Genomic DNA, 21,371 nt, shown 5'->3' with positions numbered 1-21,371 from the left:
GAGAGCTCCAATTATGGTCCAGTTTGTCTCAAGGTCTAAAGCATTTACTCCATGGAGAATACCTGTACCAGTACTATGACAGTCTTCATTGGCTTGGCCTCAAGTTGAAAGTCCCTGGGGCAGGAAAATGAACAAACCAAGCTATAAAGTCTTAGTGCTCGAGACTAAAGGTCCTTAGGGATAAACCTTTGGCTGAAACCCTTCACCTGCTAACTGGGGAAACCAAAGCCTAGGTAGTGGTCTGCTCACTAACATAAAGGAGTAGAGTCCAAGTCACCTGAACCCCAAGTCTTTCTCCTGGCTGACTAACTGTTCTCCATGGGAAACCTCTGCATCTTGCAGGATGAGCCATGGAGCATCATATATGACAATAGTATCATGAGTAATTGCTGGAGGAACACAGGGGAGGAAGGTGATCACATCTGGAGCTATGGTTGACCAGGGAAGGCTTCAGCCAAGAGCCACTTTTCACACTTTGCTGGCTTTTCCTTAAGGCTCTCGTATCTAGAGAGTTCTGGGTTTCCCAAGCTCTAGCCTGCAACTCTAGAACTATAAACTGAGCTACTAGGTTCTTCTAAGAGAGCATTATCTTTGATGTGCTAAGATGTGGCATTCCTCTGCACAGTCTAACAGATCAAATGAGTCATCAGAATGACATAGACAATGATGTATCCTGGTCTCTGGGAAATGAGCTGAGACAGTTTAGCTGCTCTCATCAAGCTCCTAAGGTGAGTGACGGTCAGAGATACTAGGGAGGGTGACAGAATCTAAATTGGACTTCATGGATGGTCGGCAGGCTAGAAAGAAGACATAAACCTTCAGTTCACAAATGAGGGAGAATCCTTGTGGGTACTTTGGCAAGAAGGATGCTCCACTGGCCCAGGTGTTGCCTTCACACTGACATGTAGATAAATATGCCCCAAGTCAAAGGTGGGTTTCCCTGGGGACTCAGCTGGTAAAGAATCCATCTGCAATGTAGGAGACCTGGGTTCAGTCCCTGGATTGGGAAGATCCCCTGGAGAAAGGAATGGCTACCCACTCCCAGTATTCTGGCCTGGAGAATTCCATGCCTGTATCTGTGGAGTCACAAAGAGTCAGACATGACCGAACAACTTTCATTTCACTTCAAGTCAAAGGCTCTGCAATGACAGTCTGGCTACTTGCAATTGCCCCTATTGACACACTGGATTTATTTCTCATTCTTCTAAGTAAACAATTAAACCAGCTGTGGATTCCGGTGAGTCACACACCATCTTCTATGCCACCTCCGTCCAGGATTCAGAATTAGCCATTGCTAGGAAACCGCAAATCCCAACTCAAACATTTTACCCTGCCTTGACGACTTTCACTGGCTGGATGTCATTAATTTGAGGGCAAATTATTAGAAACCTGGAAAACAGTTCTGAAATACCTGTAGATTTATGATGAAGTCATTTCACAAAAGGTCACAGGCAACCCTGCTATAATTAAATCTTTCATTAATTTTTAAAATACACAATAACTTACAAATGAAGCATAAATTAACCAGATGACCTTGAAAAAATTATTTAGAGCACTGCTTCATCCAAAGCCACTATCTAGTAATTTCCTAAATTTTTATTTTACAAATAGGATTTATCTTTTTCCCTTCTTGTCTTTGATAGATTCTAGTAGCTTTCTTATTTGAAATGACTTAGTATTAATTTACTCAGAGCATTAGTTAGCACTGAGGAGTGATAGTGGGTAGTTAAGACTCTCCCTTCCCTTAGGTCATGACCTCAAAGGTATAGTAAGTGTAATGCAAATAATCATCTACACATGCCTAAATGCAGCCTCTATTCTTTCATTATCTGGAAGCTACTTTTTATTTCATGAGTACGTTTTGATAAGTGATTTCCATTTTCTCATTATAAAAAGAATGCATTCTCATTATAAAAATTGAAAACTATAAAATCTATAGATGGGAACATAAAAACCTCACTAGAGGTAAACCACTTTTAATATTTTGTGATATTCCCTTCCATTCACTGACAGTGTTGTTCTTTCTCAGACTAAGAGATAAGCAATAATCACAGTTCTCAACTAGAGTTAAAGACCTCGGAAATTAGAAGTAATCCTGAAATCTCTCTCCCTACCTGCCTCTCTCTCTGTGTAACACACAGACACACACACACCACCACCACCGCTACCACCAGCATCACCACCACCAACATTAAAAATTTGATTATGGAGAATATTCCATAAATACTAGTGCTGACATAAACCTCATACAAATTTGTTTTCTTTTATAGGGTGTAGAAGAGGCTGTAAAACATAGCACCTTTTCATCAGCAGAGACCTTGACTGTACTGTTTATGCCTTAGCTCAGCTCCTAGAGCACTTAGAATAGTGTCTACCTTGTAGTGGGTACTCAATACATACCACTGAATAAAGAAATAGTCAATGTTCTTGTATAGCAACTTGATACAGGTGGATTCCTGTGCGCTTCTTCATGGGTTTCTAGAGAATTCAGTTCTCTCTGAAAGACCTAGGCTCCCTCACCTCCTTTGCCTCCCTGCCTCCATAAGCCCTCCTCTCTGCTTCCATGGAGGAAGCTGCCAAGGACCAATTTCAAATCAAAGCAGAAAGAGCAGTGCCCTAGAAAGGTGAGGCTTGGAGGCCAGCAGTTGTTCGTCTCCCAAAATTCAGGCCACATCCTTGACTTTCTGAGTGCTTCCATGCCACCTGATACTTTTCCCATTAGGGAGCAGAAGGGATTAGTGGTAAAAGAGGTCAGCAGCTACAGAGGAATTGAGTAAAAGTGAGACACAAACTAGGCCTTAATAGAAATTGACAGAGGATCAGCAGCAAGGAATTCTGCATGCAAAGCCTGTGTTAGTTACACAATATGATGATGAGTGAGATGGTGAAAAGGGGCAGGGATTAAAAGGTTTGAAAAAAAAAAAAACCAGAAGAGAAGAAGGGGAGATTGAGAAAGAGACTAAAAGGCTTTGGATCTGAAGAGGCAAAAGAAAGAAGGTTGATTTTTAAATGCATTGAAAGAAATAATTCAATGTCCAAACAACTTTGACTCTTTTCTCAAAATTTAATAAGCTCCTTCAATGGGCTTGAATGTTTAAAGTCCACAACATTGGAAGTGTGTTCCATGAACCTGTGAGAGATAAGTCAGGAGTTAGTGATGAAGGAGAACCCAAGAGATGGAACCAAAAGGGAGAAGATGGGTGTTCAAGATAAATTTTGAGAGAGAAGGAAATATCTGGGAATCAAACAAGCCACAGCGTACAGGGTAAGGAGGGACCGGTTTTCCACTGGCATTTCTCAGTCTCCTACTTTGTGTCAAATCCCGAACCAAGAGGTACAAAGAATCAGGAAAAATTCAGCTCCTATCCTTAAATAGATTGCAGTTCTGTTCAATAATAGTATTACTCACTCTTTACATATCTGCTGAGCCCAATTATGCACAGGCATCCACATTCAGGGTGGTGGAGGATGACAAATAAGACGGTTGCCAACCTCACGAATCTTTCAGACTAAAAAAGACCTCACGCTATAACTTCAGAGATGACCAATATGTAAAACAGTTAGAACACGGTGAAAAATAAAAGTGACAACACCAATTCACCATGAGCCAGCAATTCCATTTTTAGGTGTGCAGCTCAGAGAACTTCTGTGTATGCATTTGGAGACACATATAAAGATAGGACAATATTGTTTGCAATAGTGCAAAACAGGAAAAAAAACTAAACATCCATCGATAGGAGAATGGAGAAATAAACTGTGCATATTCATATCACAATAGAATGCCACAGCATTTATGTGTCTGTATCAGACGGATTTGGTAATACTCAATGACAAGACACACAGAGGAATAATAGCTTTTAGATAATTAGACATTAAAAAAAAAAAAACAACAAAGAATACCACATGTATTTCTACAGATAATTAAATATATACTCCAGGCAAGAATACTGGAGTGGGTTACCATTTCCTTCTCCAGGGGATCTTCCCGACCCAGGGATCTAACCCAGGTCTCCCGCATTGGAGGCAGACGCTTTAACCTCTGAGCCACCAGGGAAGCCCCAAAAGTATCAATACCCTTACTAGAAGGATATACACCAAATTCACAGCAGTGGCTGATTAGTGTAGGAAACAATGGGAAGGGGTTTGGAAATGGGCAACTCCAAGGAGACCAACTCTACCTAGGATCAGTTCAGTTCAGTCGCTCAGCCATGTCCAACTCTTTGTGATCCCACGCACTGCAGCACGCCAGGCTTCCCTGTCCATCACCAACTCCTGGAGCTTGCTCAAACTCATGTCCACTGTGTCAGTGATGCCATTCAACCATCTCATCCTCTGTCGTCCCTGTCTCCTCACACCTTCAAACTTTCCCAGCATCAGTGTCTTTTCCAACGAGTCGGTTCTTCACATCAGGTGGCCAAAGTATTGGTTTTAGCTTCAGCATCAGTCCTTCCAATGAATATTAAGGACTGATTTCCCTTAGGATGGACTGTTGGATCTCCTTGCAGTTCAAGGGACTCTCAAGAGTCTTCTCCAACACCACAGTTCAAAAGCATCAGTTCTTTGGCACTCAGCTTTCTTTATAGTCCAACTCTCACATCCATACATGACTACTGGAAAAAAACGTAGCTTTGACTAGATGGACCTTTGTTGGTAAAGTAATGTCTTTGCTTTGAAATATACTGTCTAGGTTGGTCATAGCTTTTCTTTCAAGAAGCAAGTGTCTATTAATTTCATGGCTGCAGTTACCATCTGCAGTGATTTTGAAGCCCCTCAAAATGAGGTCTCTCACTGTTTCCACTGTTTCCCCATCTATTTTCCCTAAGTGATGGGACTGGATGCCATGATCTTAGTTTTCTGGATGTTGAGTTTTAAGCCAACTTTTTCACTATCTTCTTTCATTTTCATCAAGAGGCTCTTTAGTTCTTCTTCACTTCTGCCATAAGGGTGGTATCATCTGCTCATCTGAGGTCACTGATATTTCTCCCAGCAAACTTGATTCCAGCTTGTGCTTCATCCAATCCAGCATTTTGCATGATGTACTCCACATATAAGTTAAATAATCAGGGTGAGAATATACAGCCTTGATGTACTCCTTTCCCAATTTGGAACCAGGCTGTTGTTCCAAGCCCAATTCTAACTGTTGCTTCTCGACCTGCATACAGATTTCTGAGGAGGCAAGTCAGGTGGTCTGGTATTCCCATCTCTTTAAGAATTTTCCACAGTTTGTTGTGGTCTACAGTCAAAGACTTTGATGTAGTCAATAAGGCAAAAGTCGATGTTTTTCTGGAACTCTCTTGATTTTTGATGATCCAGCAGATGTTGGCAGTTTGATCTCTTGTTCCTCTGCCTTTTCTAAATCAAGCTTGAACGTCTGGAATTTCACAGTTCACATACTGTCGAGGCCTGGCTTAGAGAATTTTGAGCATTACTTTGCTAGAGTACCTAGGATACCCTGCATATTTATTTTAGAAATATAAAGCTAAAATGGTAATGTGTTAGTATTTATTACATCCCAAGGGGTTGGCACACTAGTGTTTATAATACTATTCTTTGTGCTTTACTATATTTTAAAAACTTTCAAAAAGAACTATTAGGAAAAAAATAAAGGTATAAAATTAAGGATGTAGAGTCGACATTGGGAATCATAAACCCAAAATCATATAGGAGTCGGGGGTCAACTTAAATGAACAATGAGTAAGCTGATACAGCTGGAGAAGATGTACACATCAGATGAGAGGCGGGCAAGAAACAGCTTAACCAGTGGAAAGTAGGCAGCTTCCACGTAGCTCCAGCAGCCTGTAGGATGATGGGCATTTGGGCTCAATGCCACAAGATCCTTCTGATTTAAAATTTTAGTTCCATTAAGAAAAATGTAGACCAAACTATTTATCTGTGGTCCAAACCCAGAAGCCTAAGGTAGGAATTCAATGAAAGAAAATAAGTAAGAGCTGGAGGAACTGTGGAGGGCTTCCTGAAAGAGGTGAGATTTGTCTGTATGGCTAACATAAGAAATGAGGAAACTTCCTCAATGAGGAAATGAGAAAATAATTTCCAATGATTTTTCAATTCAATATAGTTAGCCCAACATATCTGCCGGTTCCACATCCACAATTTCAACCAACCATGGAACAAAACATTAAAAAAAAAAAAAAAATCCAGAAAGTTCCAAAAAGCAAAACCTAACTTTGCCATACACTGGGAACTCCTTAATAGCTTTTATATTGAATTAAATATTATATCAGTAATCCAGAGATGATTTAAAATATGTAGAAGGGTATTATACAAATGCTATGTCATTTTATATAAGTGATTTGAGCGTCTATGAATTTTTGGTACCCACTGTGGTGAGCAGTGTCCTGGAACCAACCACCAGTGGATACCAAGAGATCACTTCCTTCATAAGCAACTAAAATGGTTTATGGATAGGGGAAGTTTGCATAAATCATTTTAAAAATTCAGTATTTGTAACAAAAGATTAAACTGCATGTACCGTCTTGTTCAGCGTCAACGAACTATAGCCAATGGGGCAAATCTGGCCCAATGCCTCTTCTGGATGGCCTATGAGCAAACAATAATTTTTATACTTTAAATGGTTGGAGGGGAAGGCAAATGAAGAATCATATTTTATACCACGTGAAAATTGTATGAAATTCAAAGGTCAGCATCTATAAGAGAATTTTCATTGGAAGACACTGCATGCTGTCTTCCGTATCGCATGTCCATTCACAGCTTATTGTCTGTGGTGGCTTTCACACTGGACCAGGAGAACCAAGCAGATGCAGGAAAGACCCTGCAAAGTCTGAAATCTTTACACGGAGAGTCTGCTCACCTCTCCCCTAGTTGGCTAAAGTTCTTCCTGCAGGTGGCCCATTTCTTGATCATTAGACTATGGAGACTGAAAGCATCTCAAATGTCACTCAGTGTTAGTTATTTCACTTAATTCTCACATTCACATGAAGAACCCAAAGCTAAGAAAAGTAAGTAAGACATTTAAGATCAGAGGGATAGTAAGTGGTGGTCCGAGACCTGTCCCTGGAGTGTGACTCCACAAAATCTATGCTCTCAGCCACCACTCATCCCACACAGCAATCTACTGGTCAACATAAGCCTTTGCTTTCCAGGCTACTGCCAGCTTCCAGTATCTCCCAGAATCATCCAAAGCCCTTTGGAGTATCATCCAAAGCCACTACGTAGGCGTGAATTCTGCTTTTTTATTCCTTGGCTCCTACTCAGCAGGCCTCTGAATGGATGGCAAGTCTGGTGACAACCTGAAGGACCTGAATCCAGCAACCAGCCTGAGAGGCGATGGTTTAAGAGTTCCACTGGATTTGCTGATTACTCGAATGACTTACTTTGGGCAAAGTAAAATCAGATTCTTCCAGCAAACAACAGAGAATTGAAAAACAGATCGATGGAAGCAGTGCTGGTTAATTTCCAATGACTTTATCGGATGCAGTTACTAGAGGCTAAACAATACATTTAAGCTCAGGGCTGGGTCTCTGTGTTATACCAGGGCTGTATTTGAGAACATGTTTCTTGCTAAGCATGCAGTCACAGTCTCTTAAGTAGAAAGAAGGTCTTTGCTTTTTTTTTTTTTCTTTAAAACCTCTGCAGCTTTGGGGTTTGCATAATTTTCTACAAAACTGTTATCTCTTTCCCTTCACTTCGGCTATTAGTTCTGCTGGTGGAACAATGGATCAGAGATTTATGCCAATTAGAAATGGATTTATACAGGGACTCAGCGAGGCAATTGGCCCTAGACAATTTGCTGAGAGCATCTCTAGCCCTTCCCATTTCTTGCTTTCCCCTCTTCAGGCCAAACAAGTTCTTATTGCTCCATGTGCGCTCATACTCTCCTTCCACCTGGATACCTTTGCTCCCCCATCTCCGCAGAGACACAAAGCTGTATCTATTCTATTTTAATCCCTTCTTTGATATTTAATGGCAACTGCAATTTGTCCCACCCCTTTACCATTTACTTGTTTTCTAGTTTTCATGTGTTTGTCATATTTTTTCAGAAAGGTTGTGTTTGAATGGGTCTGTTATGACTTCGTGTCTGGCATCACAGTAAGTAAAATTCCTGGAGAATAACATCCCTGCCCTTCTTGTCCCAAACACTGTGATCCTTCAGTGAACAATCCTTGGAGAATTCTAGTACCTTTCTTCAAATTTCAGTTCTGAGCCTAAAGTTTGAAACTCAGTCCTTGCTCTGCTTTCCTCTTACTGAATGTATGAGCTGAGCACTTGATTTCTCTGAGCTTCAGTGTTTTCCCTTGCCCAAGGACAATAATCCAATCTACCTGGTGGGATTACTGTGAGATGTCAGTGACATCAAGTGTGAGAGAGAGTTCAGCAGACAGCTGACACAAAGGAGGGAGTAGAGCAGATGCAGGCTGGCTGACACTTGCTCCTGCTAGGGAGTATCTGCTTTCTTCCAAGGAAGCTGAACCCCTCCCTTTGGGGGTTTCTTTTCCCCTGACAGGCTGCCAGGTTCTCCTTGGCCCCTGTAAAGGATCAACTGAATCACAACCAATTGGTTAAAATATTTCATATCAAGAAAGAATTTCAAATGTTGCTTTGAGACTGCAGAAAAGCAGTGTTTTTCCATCTGATGCCACATCTGAGCCAAGCAAAAAAAGAGCTCTCCTTAAAACACTAATTTGGGGGCCAATAGCGAACCAAAGAGAAGGCAATGGCAACCCACTCCAGTACTCTTGCCTGGAAAATCCCATGGGTTGAGGAGCCTGGTAGGCTGCAGTCCATGGGGTCACGAAGAGTCGGACACAACTGAGCAACTTCACTTTGACTTTTCACTTTCATGCATTGGAAGGAAATAGCAACCCACTCCAGTGTTCTTGCCTGGAGAATCCCAGGGACGAGGGAAGCTGGTAGGCTGCCGGTCTATGGGGTCGCACAAGAGTCGACACACGACTGAAGCGACTTAGCAGCAGCAGCAGCAGCGAACCAAAGAAACACAAGTGCTCTAACAGCCACGGGCATCTCTTTGACTGGAAAGCCTCTGCCTGAGACGGCAATAGGCCCTCCAGCTTGTCAAGCACCCAGCCCCGTTCTAAGCCTTAAGTAATAAGAATGGTCACATTTCACTGTGAATTAGACTAGACTAGATGGTTCCTGTCAAGGTTACCTGGAGAATGTTGAAATAATAACCTTTGAAGAGACAGTGGAAAAAAGAGCAATAAAAGCAAGCAAATCCCATGCCTGCAAGCTGGGGACTGTCTCCCCCACACAAATTCCTCTAAAAAAGCACGGTATTAGAAAGTTGCATGCTCCTGAGCTTTGGCTTCTAGTAGAAGTGGAAGCTGGAAAGAGTCTGTGGATGGTGAAGGAAATAAGAAATTTCTAGAATGTTCCTTATTCTCTAACTGCCTTTCTGTGCCCACTGCCATTCTATCCACCCTGCTTCATCATCGCCAGTACGCACATTTGCACAGAGACATGCACCACTCAGATTCCTCCCCAACTCCAGGCTCCCATAATTTGCAACTCCTGGATTCTGATCACATAGAACACGTCAGAATATCTGGGGTCTATAATGTTCATTTCTGCACTCAGTCAATCAATACATATATATGGTTAAATCCTCAGTGCTAGCACAAAACTGATGCAAATGGCAGTCAAAGAATAAGGTAACAGAGCTCTTCCCTCATGGGAACTTCAAGTCTGTGGTGTGTGTGCGTGTGCTTGTTTGAATGTTTGCCTGTGTGTGTGTTTACATGTATATACATATCTTTGTATCTTAAGGGTATGAAGAGGGAGGAGAAGCTACTAAACCAACTGCCACTTTTGTTAATATGTATTGCCTAAAGTGTTGTGAAGGAAAAAATATATGAGGTAGGACTACGTATAACATGGAGCCTAAACCTTTTCCGGTGGGCTAAAGGAAGATGTGCCAGAAAAACTAATACATAAGCTGAGACCTGAAGGATACTTAATTAGAAGCTTAGTTATTCAAGTAGGGAAGACAGGTATATTCCAGAAGGATACACAAAGACCCCAGGGCAGGAAGGTACCAGTGAATCAGAGAAGGGAGGTTAGCGCATGGGGGTCAGAAATGAGTTCTAAACATGGACTCAGTGTAGGCATTTGTAGACCCTTCAGTGAGTTTGGACTTTATCTGAAAGGCAATGGAAAGCCTTCCACTTTGAAGAAGTTTTGAAGAAGGGTTTTGAGAACCCAATTTTAAGAACAGTCTGAATATAAGTCAAATTTCTAAATATAACCTAAGACCCTTCATAGGTTCTACTGCCTAATATCACTTAATCTCAGGCATACGCTCTCATGGTTCTTTCCTTTGCTTTGAAGTCACCCATTCTCTCAACCAATAATTATTGATTTCTACTATGCACCTACTCCCATTTTAGGCACTGCAGTTACGGTACTCAGCAAAACCATTACAAATGTGTGCTTTCTTTGAATGTACACTCTACTACCTACAAATTGATTTTCTACTGGTGAACTGCTACTGAAACTTCCAGACTGATTCAGTTGTCACCTTTCGTATATGTGAAGTTTTTACTTCCTTCTACTTATATCCTGGTTTTCTAACTAGGATTTCCTGAAGATTGTGTATCTCATTTCCCCCCACAGCAACACACTGGACTGAGAGCTCCTTAAAGGTAGAAAGAGTTATATTTACCTCTTTAATAGCCCTTAAAAGAGTCTAAAATATATTAGAATCTCATTAAATGTTTTTGAATTAATTAACTATGTAGTAGTCAGGGCTCTCTAGAGAAACAGAGTGAATAGGCGATAGCAATAGCAAAAGACACAGAGACAGGGATTGGAGAGAGAGAGAGAGAGAGAGAGAGAGAGAGAGAGAGAGAGACTTACTATATGGAACTGCCTCATACAGTTATGGGGGCTGACACATCCCAAGCCCTGCAGAGTGGTTTAGCAAGCTGGAGAGACAGGAGGGTCAGTGGTGGAATCCCAAGCTTGAACCTCAGGAAAAGTGGAAGTTTCACTTGGAATCAAAGGCAAGAAAAAGCCATGTCCCATTTCAAATGCAGCCAGGCAAGAAGCATTCTCTCTTGCCCAGGGAAGAGTTAGCCTTTTAGTTCCTTCTAGTTCTATCTAGATTTTCAACTGATTGGATAAGTTCCACCACATTAGGGAGAATGATCTGTTTTACTGGGTCTACTGATTTAAATGCTAATGTTACCCAAAAACACCTTCACAGAAGCATCCACAATAATGTCTGACCAAGTATCTAGGTACCTCATGACCTAGTCAAGTTGACACATAACATTAATCATCACAAACTTATAAATATTTAAATGAATGTAACAGGATAAGGCAATAAAACCTCAGTGTGAATGAGTTAGCCTTTCTTTCTGCCTGACTCTAGTTGAGCCTCAGAGTCAGGGTTAAACAGAAAGAGGAAAGATACAGAATTCAAATAACCAACGTCATTATTTGAATTACATCATTAGTAAGTTTTTGGTTAAATGGCAAGATTAAGCAATCTTGTCCCCAAATGGACTTCCTGTCCTTGAAATTCGTAAGAGATATATACAATTTTTTGAACTCCTGCTTCAGTCTTTGCACGGCCATTCCTTGAAGAAAAGCAGTGGTCATCCTAGCGGGTCACTTGGTTTTAAAGCCCTTTTTAAACCTAAAATTGAGACAGAAATTGCCTCTTGGCAATCATTCCAAAGACTACCTTTCTGCTATCTAAAGGGCCCTGGGTCATTTTCATACTACAGAAACTTTGATTTAATGAAAATTTAAAAATAGGAAGCTTGAATTGTTTATAGTCAGTTGGGTGTTTGCTTCCAAAACTCATCTTATTCCATTAAAGACAAATACCTGCCTGTCTCAAATCCCATATAAGAAACTTACGCACTATTCTAGTTCCTTTTCTGCTTACTAACATTTAAAAGATCTTGATAAGCAAGGTAGAAGGGGGACGAAACTCTACCACACTCCTTGGAGTCTTATTGGGGAGGAAAGGAAAACAGAAGGGCTATATCATCTTTTCAGTAAATGATTTAGCCCTGAAGTCAACCTCCTTCATATCCGTGTGACCAACTAAACCCCATCTGAAGTTAAGAAAAAAAAAATATTACTGTTTATTATTAGATAAATACAGACTTTAAACTATGGCCTTAAAGTTGCTGAGGAGTGCCAGGTAATGTACAGATTGGTGTATAAGCACTATTATCCAAAGGAATGCCCAAGAGAAGCATGAAGCGAGTTCAATGTGGCCACATAGGGGAGAATGCAGGGTATATCACATAAAGAGATGAGAGCACGGAATAAAAGGAGGACTAGTATATCTCTTTGCTACATAAACAGGGAAAAGCTAACCTGAGGACCACTTATATTGTCACTGCCCAATCTTCTAGAGCTGTATCAATTTTCTAGGGCTTGTCATCAGGTCTGAAAAGCCACATCTGGCTTGATAAATTCAAAGCAGATTGCACAATCTAATTGAGTGTAAGTACCTTTGCCTTATAGAACTTGGAACTCATAACTTAAAACTCTTTAGTGGTTCTATTACAGGAGGTTCTAGAAAGGAAGGCATTCTTTTCATAGCTACTGACAAAGTATGGGAAATAATTTGGAAAAGTCAGTTTACAAAAAAAAGAAGGTGGTATTCCTAGTATTCTGTGATATTCTTCCTGGAGTTCCTATGAAAATATTTTAATCTCTTGGCAGAGTATTCTGCATAACATGACAGAGTCATTTGTTTATTTAATGCACAAGTATGCAAAGTCCACAAGGACAGGGGTTTCTTCTTGATTTGCTCATCAATAAGAGTATCTGGCAAAAAGGTACCAATAGTTTTTTAGTAGTATAACTTTATAAAAGTTTTGCCACAATCCCAGATCCTTGGAATTTCTCTCTCATTTGTATATCTCTGTTGTCTAAATCTCTCCATATATACATGTGTATCTATGTGTACATGTATATGTGTGCATATGTCTATATACAAAAATACTTGCACATACATATTCACTATACAAATATATCTACATATTTCTCAAATCATTTATATTTTAGAAATAAAATTTGTATGATGATAGTGTCTTTGAATATTTAGTCCTTGTGTTTATGCAATACATCATTGCTGTGTATTCACCAAATGATGAAGCTTTAGATGCTAAGCATTAATCAAATCTATATCTTAAATATTGTCTATGAACAGCTAAACTTGCATACAATATTGTTCAGTTTAGTTCAGTTCAGTCACTCAGTCGTGTCCGACTCTTTGCAACCCCATGAATCGCAGCACGCCAGGCCTCCCTGTCCATCACCAACGCCCAGAGTTCACTCAAACTCACATCCACCGAGTCCGTGATGCCATCCAGCCATCTCATCCTCTGTCGTCCCCTTCTCCTCCTGCCCCCAATCCCTCCCAGCATCAGAGTCTTTTCCAATGAGTCAACTCTTCACATGAGGTGGCCAAAGTACTGGAGCTTCAGCTTTAGCATCATTCCCTCCAAAGAACACCCAGGACTGATCTCCTTCAGAATGGACTGGTTGGATCTCCTTGCAGTCCAAGAGACTCTCAGGAGTCTTCTCCAACACCATAGTTCAAAAGCATCAATTCTTCAGTGCTCAGCTTTCTTCACAGTCCAACTCTCACATCCATACATGACTACTGGAAAAATCATAGCCTTGACTAGATAGACCTTTGTTGGCAAAGTAATGTCTCTGCTTTTGAATATACTATCTAGGTTGGTCATAACTTTTCTTCCAAGGAGTAAGCGTCTTTTAATTTCATGGCTGCAGTCACCATCTGCAGTGATTTTGGAGCCCCCCAAAATAAAGTCTGACACTGTTTCCACTGTTTCCCCATCTATTTGCCATGAAATGATAGGACCAGATGCCATGATCTTCGTTTTCTGAATGTTGAGCTTTAAGCCAACTTTTTCACTCTCCTCTTTCACTTTCATCAAGAGGCTTTTTATTTCCTCTTCACTTTCTGCCATAAGGGTGTTGTCATTTGCATATCTGAGGTGATTGATATTTCTCCCGGCAATCTTGATTCCAGCTTGTGCTTCTTTTTTTGTTAACTCTTAATTAATCAAGTGACTCACCAGCTTACCCACAGAGTTCACTTGTTATCATAGAAACTTTAATCAGAAATTTAGATGGTAAGATATCTGTTTTAGAGGATATTTTAGGAGAATGAAAAGAAATTGCTGTAAAACTCATATTAAAGCTGTACTTCCTGAGTAACAAATTCTACAGGAAATCCTCACACTGTGCAACAGAATTGTCTAGAGAAGTCCTGTCATGGCAAAGGTTTGCAGCTAACGACACCAGTTGCAAATGAAATACATCCACTGGGAAGATTTATAGTAGCAGTTCCTCGTAGGGTTTGACATCATCTCTTTCACTTTCCAGCCATAGAGTCTATGTGCCAAACACAAACAACACGCTCAAAAATGAGTGTTAAGGCTTTAAAAGACACATTTCACAAACCTTTGAAGTTTGAGACAGGTCTGTACAGGCAATTTGGAAAATTCAGAGAGAGTTAAAGATAATTTAAAATTGCTCTTTGCTGCATTTGTTCCAAATAATTTTAAAGACATACTGTGGAGCCAAATTTTCTGTTATGAACATTTTTGAAATAATGAGGACATTGAGAATCCTATAAGACTCTTGCTGTAGACAAATCCTGTAGATAAGAAACCCCTTTGCAGTGTTTCTGCTGAATTTCTTAGGGCTGGACTTTTGTCCATTTGTTCTGTCTGCTTGTTTTCCCCAATTTGTGCACCATTTTCCATCATGGCTGGGTTCTTTCTGTATTTCTGAAAGCTCAGAGAAGTGGCTGGACTACTCTCTGGATATGAGGATGGAAGTAGAGGTGAGGAACATGGTAAAAGTGGTCCAGTCTGGGGCTAGATTATAACATTTGATCAAAACTGCATATCCACAGTTATGAATAATTTTTTAACATCACTCTGGGGGAAAAGCAAAGCATAGGAATTAGCCATTTGCCTCCTCCTCAAAGCTCATCAGTCTCCTTGGGAAGACTGATTCTAGCTATAAAGAAATTAATGAACACAAAGGTTAAAAGAACAGCAGTCTCTCTTAGAGTAAAAAGACAACCTCCCCCCAAACCAGTCCAGAAGCACTCTGTAAGCCTTTCTGTGACAACTCCACAGTACAGCAAATTCCCCTTAATCTTGCTCAGAGACTCCCTTCATTCTGTCCAGTGAATAATTAAAGTGTGAAGTATTCCAGTCTCTTGGGAGTGGGGAAGGTGAGGAGCGGTGCGGTTTGGTATTACTGGTGAAATATTACCGTAACTATTCCCCCATGCTCCTCTACATACACAAGTGCACACACACACATGGGTCATCCATTTTTTGAAAATTAGATTTTGATATATTTTTAGAAAACATCAAGTTCTCTTCTTTAATATTCAGAAAGTACTTTGGGGCTTTATATAGCTTTCAGGTATATATCCCAACCATCTATTCACACTGTGAAGGACTATGGGAATTTTCACAGCAAATGACTCTGAAGCGGAAGAACAGAACCTGTGTGTATGCGTCTCACAGACGCCAGGAGGCTCCTATAAACATTCCCTGTTTTCAGTAAGTTGGCTGTTTCATTCTCTCTGTCCCCATCTTTAGTCCTTTACCGGGCTGTTTTGGAAAGAGAAAACACATCTGAAGCCTTAAGTTTTCTGTTTGCTTAGGTTTTGGATAAACGGAAATTTGTTACAATACTGTAATTCTATGAGAGACCCTAAATTTTCTCTTAGAAGCCCAGCTTCTGTAATCCCATCAGTGGCCGTTTGAATTGGTGGGTGTGAGCATCTTACAGATGAGGAAACTTTGGCCCAGAGACTGAAATGCTTCAGTGTAAGCCTCCCTGGGGAAAACCCACGGCCTCCCGTGGAAGCAGAAACCAAGCCCCTGGATTCCGCTCAGCCACAAAGAAGTACTCACGTCATAATCTGGGTCTCCACGCCTGCCTCCACCAGGGCCCCATCCACAAAGAGAGGAACCGAAGTGAAACCGTACTTGTCCCAGGAGTGGCCCTCGTCAAAACTCACCCTGGGTTGGAAACAAGAACGTGGAAGAGACAGCTGAAGAGAAAACCACACTCTTTCACAACTGCTTTTCAGTTATTAAATTCTCCTCTTATCTCATTTTACGGCAGTCTGGATTATCAATAGGCATTAATCTTCAACATCTCTCTATATTATTATGAGATTTGATCAAAACAGCATTTCCTGGCCCAGGCAGAGACAACCCCAAGAACTGCAAAAATATTTCAACACCTTAGAATTGGGGAAAAAAAAACAAGCCAGGCAGGAGGGCTTAGTGGATGGAGTGTCACGTTTCAAGTACTCAGAATGAAACCTGAGGTGCAATTACGGCACAATCAATTCAGTCTCGGAGTTTTTGACACGGATAAATTGAGTAGTGTAGGGTGTACCGTATGGGAAGGGAGGTGTGTGTCTTTCAGATCAGAAAATAGCAATTTCCTATTTGTTCAGAATGGATGAAGCATCATTTTCCCTCCCTGATGTCACTTTAAGGGGCTTTTAGGAACAAGTACTGAGTGCCTGAGACCTTCTGGGCAACACTGTTCCATCTTTTGACCAGTGAGAAGAGGAAGGCCTGGCCCTTTGTGGACATAGCATCTGAAACTCTTTAAAAGGATGCTGCTTAATGAAGAAGATTTGAGCAATCTTGAGCGGTCAATTCCTTAATAATATCCCTTTCTTGATATTATGGAGTTCCCAACTGTTGCTTGATTTAACCACAGGACAAAGTTCAAAGACCATCTTCTCTGAGAAACTTTTCTCAACACTCCTCCTTCCCAAAAGAAGCTTTACTTGCTTCATTTTCTGCAATCCTTTTGCCTGGTTAGTTCTTAATTCTTCTCTGACTCCACAACACACAGTTCTCTGAGTTCAACTGTAGAAACTCTATTTTCCTACAACATTCAGGCCTTCCCCTATCATAGTGCTGAGTGATGAATTCTTAACTCACCTGGAATCCCTCTGCTCAACATTATAATCGTGTGAATCCAGGGGTCACATAGGTTATATTCATTGTCTGACCACCCCGATCCACTTGATATCACCTTTATGATAATGCTTCTTACCTGATGTTACATACAGTTTTAAAACATATGTCTGACTCTCTCAATGAACTGTAATCTTTTTGAGGTCAAAGACCATACTATTCATTTTTGCATTCCTAGTAATTAGCAGAAACATTGGCACAAGGTACTACATAAATGTTAAATGAATATATAAATTTTTTTAAAAAAGGAATGATTAAGAAAACTCTCCTAATCTATCTAGGCACTTTTCAAGCATGACTTATGCTAACATCCATGAACTAACATCCATACAAATCTGTCCCCATTACTAGTCAACCTACTCAGTCCAGTCTCTGCAAATTTGTCTCTCTATCTTATTCTCTCTTCCCAAATAAACTGATCTTAAAAATAAGAAAGCCAATCTCTTTACTCAGCTAGAAAAACTAGTCTGTCATGAAACAAGTTTTATATTTCTGGTATACCTAGGCCTGCTTATAAACAAAATCAGTCAGCGGTCATAAAAATTTTTCAGTTCAGTTCAGTTGCTCAGTTGTGTCTGACTCTTTGTGACCCCATAGACTGCAGCATGCCAGGCTTCTGTCCATCACCAACTCCCGGAGCTTGCTCAAACTCATGTCCACTGAGCTGGTGATATCATCCAACCATGTCATCCTCAGTAGTTCCTAAATTATCAGCATCAGTCTTGACTTTTATTTTCTCTTAAACAACTTTACTGAGATATCTTTGACATTAAAAAATTGTACATATTTAAAGTATAAAATGACATTTTGATAGATAGATAGACATATAGTGAAAGGTTGGTCATAATGAAGCTGATCTCTGAGGGGGTGGGAATGGAGAATGGGCAGGAGGGAGAAATGGTCAAAGGTACAAAGTTTCAGTTATGCAAGATGAATGAGTTCTTGGAGATCTAATGTACAGCACGATGATGATAGTTAATCTTATTTCGACTTTTACAGACTTGCCTTATTTTTTTAATAGGCTGAGGCTAAATAATCATTGATGTGGAACCAGAGGAAGTTGGGCAAATCTGAACTGCTTCTCATGGAAATGAGTTTCTCATTTTAAAAGTGAAAGGAGAGTATAATTAGGAATGGGTTTACCTTTCTTGCCATGTATCCTCTTGGTTTGATTCCTAATTAATCACAGGTGCTTCAAAATATGTCAAAAAATGTATTTATTTAGCTCCTGCTTTATTTTGACAACTTTGGATTGACTATTGTCTTGATAGGAAAATGTCAAAGTAGTTATTAAAGGCCTCTGTCCTGGTTTCATTCTCAGTTTCCTTAATGATGAAGGTCAGCAGAAAAAAATTGCCGTGAGTGCCACCAGCATCCCAGGGAAGGAGGAACCTTCAAATCACTGCCATTAATAGGGCAGAGGACAACCATCTTTACTTTATACATGAAGATAAGATACCACAAAGTAGAAACAGAGGGACCATTCACAGCCTTCTGAGCTCTGAGTTCTGAGATGGAACTTCCAAAGAAAAACTAAGCCCAAGGTGAAGAAATAGTTTGTTGGAAAATAAAAGCATGCTGCATGAACTGAATCAGCATGAAGGAGCAAAAGCATGGATTAAATGGAAGGATAGGATCAGCCAAAGAAACTAGGAAATGCCAACATCCAAGTGGGAAGACTAACCTAGACAATAACCAAAGTCTATAGATGATACAAAATGAGCATAAACAAGGAGAAAATCTCCAGAGCCAGGCTGAGGGATGAATGCTGTGACTATAATTTAGTCTGTGTATCACTAGGAAGCCCAAGTTTGTGCCATTCAAGTGACTTTCTGAGATCAGTAATTTCTAGCACCCAAATTTCTCAAACTGAGGTAATTATTAAAACCAAAACTCCTAAAGAAAATCCACAAAATACAACATTATAAAAATTAATCTCTTGAGTATCAGAAATTTGGGTCTGCCATTTGTGAGAGCTATTCTTTCAGATAATTAGGAGCTTTTAATGTTCTGAAGTAACTATATTGAATGGTAACCCCACAGGACCCACCTCCTCCTTCCCAATTCGTAGGCTCATTAATGGGCAAGACAAAGGAACTGGGAATTCTTTTAGGCGTACAGGTAAAGCTGAAATGATAAGATCACCAGTACCAGGGAGAAAAGAGTAAAGTTACCATTGACCTCTAAATAGTGACAAGACAGGGCCATAAAACATAAAATTCACCTATAAATATTTAATTATATGCCTGGTCTGGCAGAAGCCTATGTGTAGGGATAAGCAGTGAACAAGAAATGCCCTAGTTTCTCTGCAATTATATTCTAGTTTGAGGAGACAAACAACATGTAGATAAATGGGCTAAAAATATGTTAAAAATAAGTGTCATGAAAACAGTTAAAATAGAGTGATATGATAGAGAGTGAAGCTACTTTGCATTGAAAATTTAAGAAAGTCCTCTCTGAGGAGGTGACATTTAAACTGAGATCTGAATGATAATAAGGAATTTGCTATGCAAAGATCAAGGTGAGAGCCATTCTGGAGGTCAGATCTGGTGTGAAATGGAGAATAGAAGGCCAGCAGGTAGTTGTAGATTAGTGGAAGAGGAATTGGCAGGAGGAAATTGAGTCAAGAAAATAAGGCTGGGGCAGATTACAAACAACTTTGCTTTCAAATTGAAATGAGAAGAGAGGATCTGATTTAACCATTACAAGATAACTTTGATTCCTTTGTGGTGAGTGGACTGTCAGGGCCCAAACAGGATGTAGGGAGATGAATCAGTGTGTGTGTGGGCGGGGGTGGGGGTGTGTGGGGGTGTGTTGGGGCTAAGGGGAGGTGTGGTAATTGTAAGAGGCCAAGTAAGAGAAGGGGCTTGGACAGAGGTTATAATAGTGGATATAGAAAGAAATGGAGAGATTGAGGCTATTCTTACAGGGAAAGTCAATAAGACTTTTAGGATATTTTTACAGATAAAATCAATAGGCTTTTGCTTGAACAAAAAGAAATCACAGACAACATGAATTTGAGGGGTTAAACAACTGAGGTAGGGAAATGGGAAGAATAGGAGAAGCAAAGCTTTCTGTTGTTTTGTTTGTTTCTGCTCAGTCCACCTAGGCTGAGATGTGCTTGGGATTTCCATGCTGTAACACTGTCAAGAAGTCCTTTGGATGGATGCATCCAGATTTATGGAGAGAGAGCAAAGCCAGGGATGTAGAATTGGCTGTCACTTATAAGATAAGACCAACTTAAAGCAGAATACTTCATTTAAAAAAAAAAAAAAAAAGCAAAGATTCCCATAGCCAGAGAAAGGAAAAACAATAACTCTCATGAGAAGCTCAAGCTGAAAAAAAAAAACAAAAAAAAAAAAACAAAAAAAACTTAGGTGATTGTCAATCACAAGATAAATATTTTCCAGCAAGGTCACTTTGTGATAATCAAGTCATTGTGAGTCTAGGATGTGTTCACAGACAGCTAGCATACAGCAAGAGAAGAAATTATCCTTTCACCAGATCCTAAACACTATGTTCAGTTTCAATCATTGTAGAAAACTGACAATCAATGTGATTAAAATTAAGAAACAAGTTGTTCTAGAAACAGATTCTATGAATTGAATCAAGCTTAAGGGAAAGAAGAATAAGAGCTGAATAATTTACCATCGCCTTTTAACTTTTTAAGTAAGAAAGATCCAAATAGTTCAGCACACAAAAATAATTGTTGCCTACAGAAAAGGGGTAATGTCTGCAAATGAAATTAGAATGTGGATAGATGCGTGAAAATATCAGTTTAAAAATACAGATAGAATAAGGTAGAAAAGATTTGTATTCTCATAATTGTTCTTAAAAAGAAAGTCAAATATATGAACAACAACAACAAAAAAAATGAGTATTCTGTCTTGTCCTTTGGCATATCCCAACCCCTACACTAATACTGGAGAAATAGTATAGGCTCAATGAATAAGTGAGAAATAAATGAACAAATGCATGGAATCAGTCTTGAATTGCATATTTGATCACTTTCCACAACTTAGAAAGCCTAGACAGAGCCATCTCTTTCAGTCCTTTCCAAGTGTAGGACTCTAAAATTCACACCCATTTCTGGAACAGAATTACTCTGCATAGGTCTGGGCAGCAAAACAAGGACTGACACACAGAAACTGCAAGTAGATTCATTACTGTTCAGCACAAAGCTAACTTTCTAACAACTAAAGCTGACGTACAAGGTGGGCATCCATCTGTAAGCTGGTCAGCTCTGTGTTGTCAGAGAGGTATCTGCTGTACTATGTCTCCTCAGGACCCTTCCTAACTCCATGCATTGGTGACTTTATCATACTGAGATGAGAGCCACTAAAAGGAATA

At 40.0% G+C, this 21,371-nt stretch overlaps 1 protein-coding gene across 1 annotated transcript in view; it reads right to left on the bottom strand.

Annotated features, from left to right (window-relative positions):
• The window catches only part of SORCS3 (sortilin related VPS10 domain containing receptor 3), a 650,432-nt gene that overhangs the window by 77,768 nt on the left and 551,293 nt on the right, over positions 1–21,371 (bottom strand). Inside the window, exon 14 of the mRNA XM_069567050.1 lies at positions 15,933–16,040. Within this exon, the coding sequence (XP_069423151.1) occupies positions 15,933–16,040 (108 nt within the window). The remainder of the gene's footprint in view (positions 1–15,932; positions 16,041–21,371) is intronic.

This window comes from Ovis canadensis, chromosome 22, assembly GCF_042477335.2.
Source record: "Ovis canadensis isolate MfBH-ARS-UI-01 breed Bighorn chromosome 22, ARS-UI_OviCan_v2, whole genome shotgun sequence".
In the NCBI taxonomy this organism is placed as follows: domain Eukaryota; kingdom Metazoa; phylum Chordata; class Mammalia; order Artiodactyla; family Bovidae; genus Ovis; species Ovis canadensis.
The sequence above is the reverse complement of the archived record's forward strand: the minus strand, read 5'-3'. Positions and strand labels throughout refer to the sequence as shown.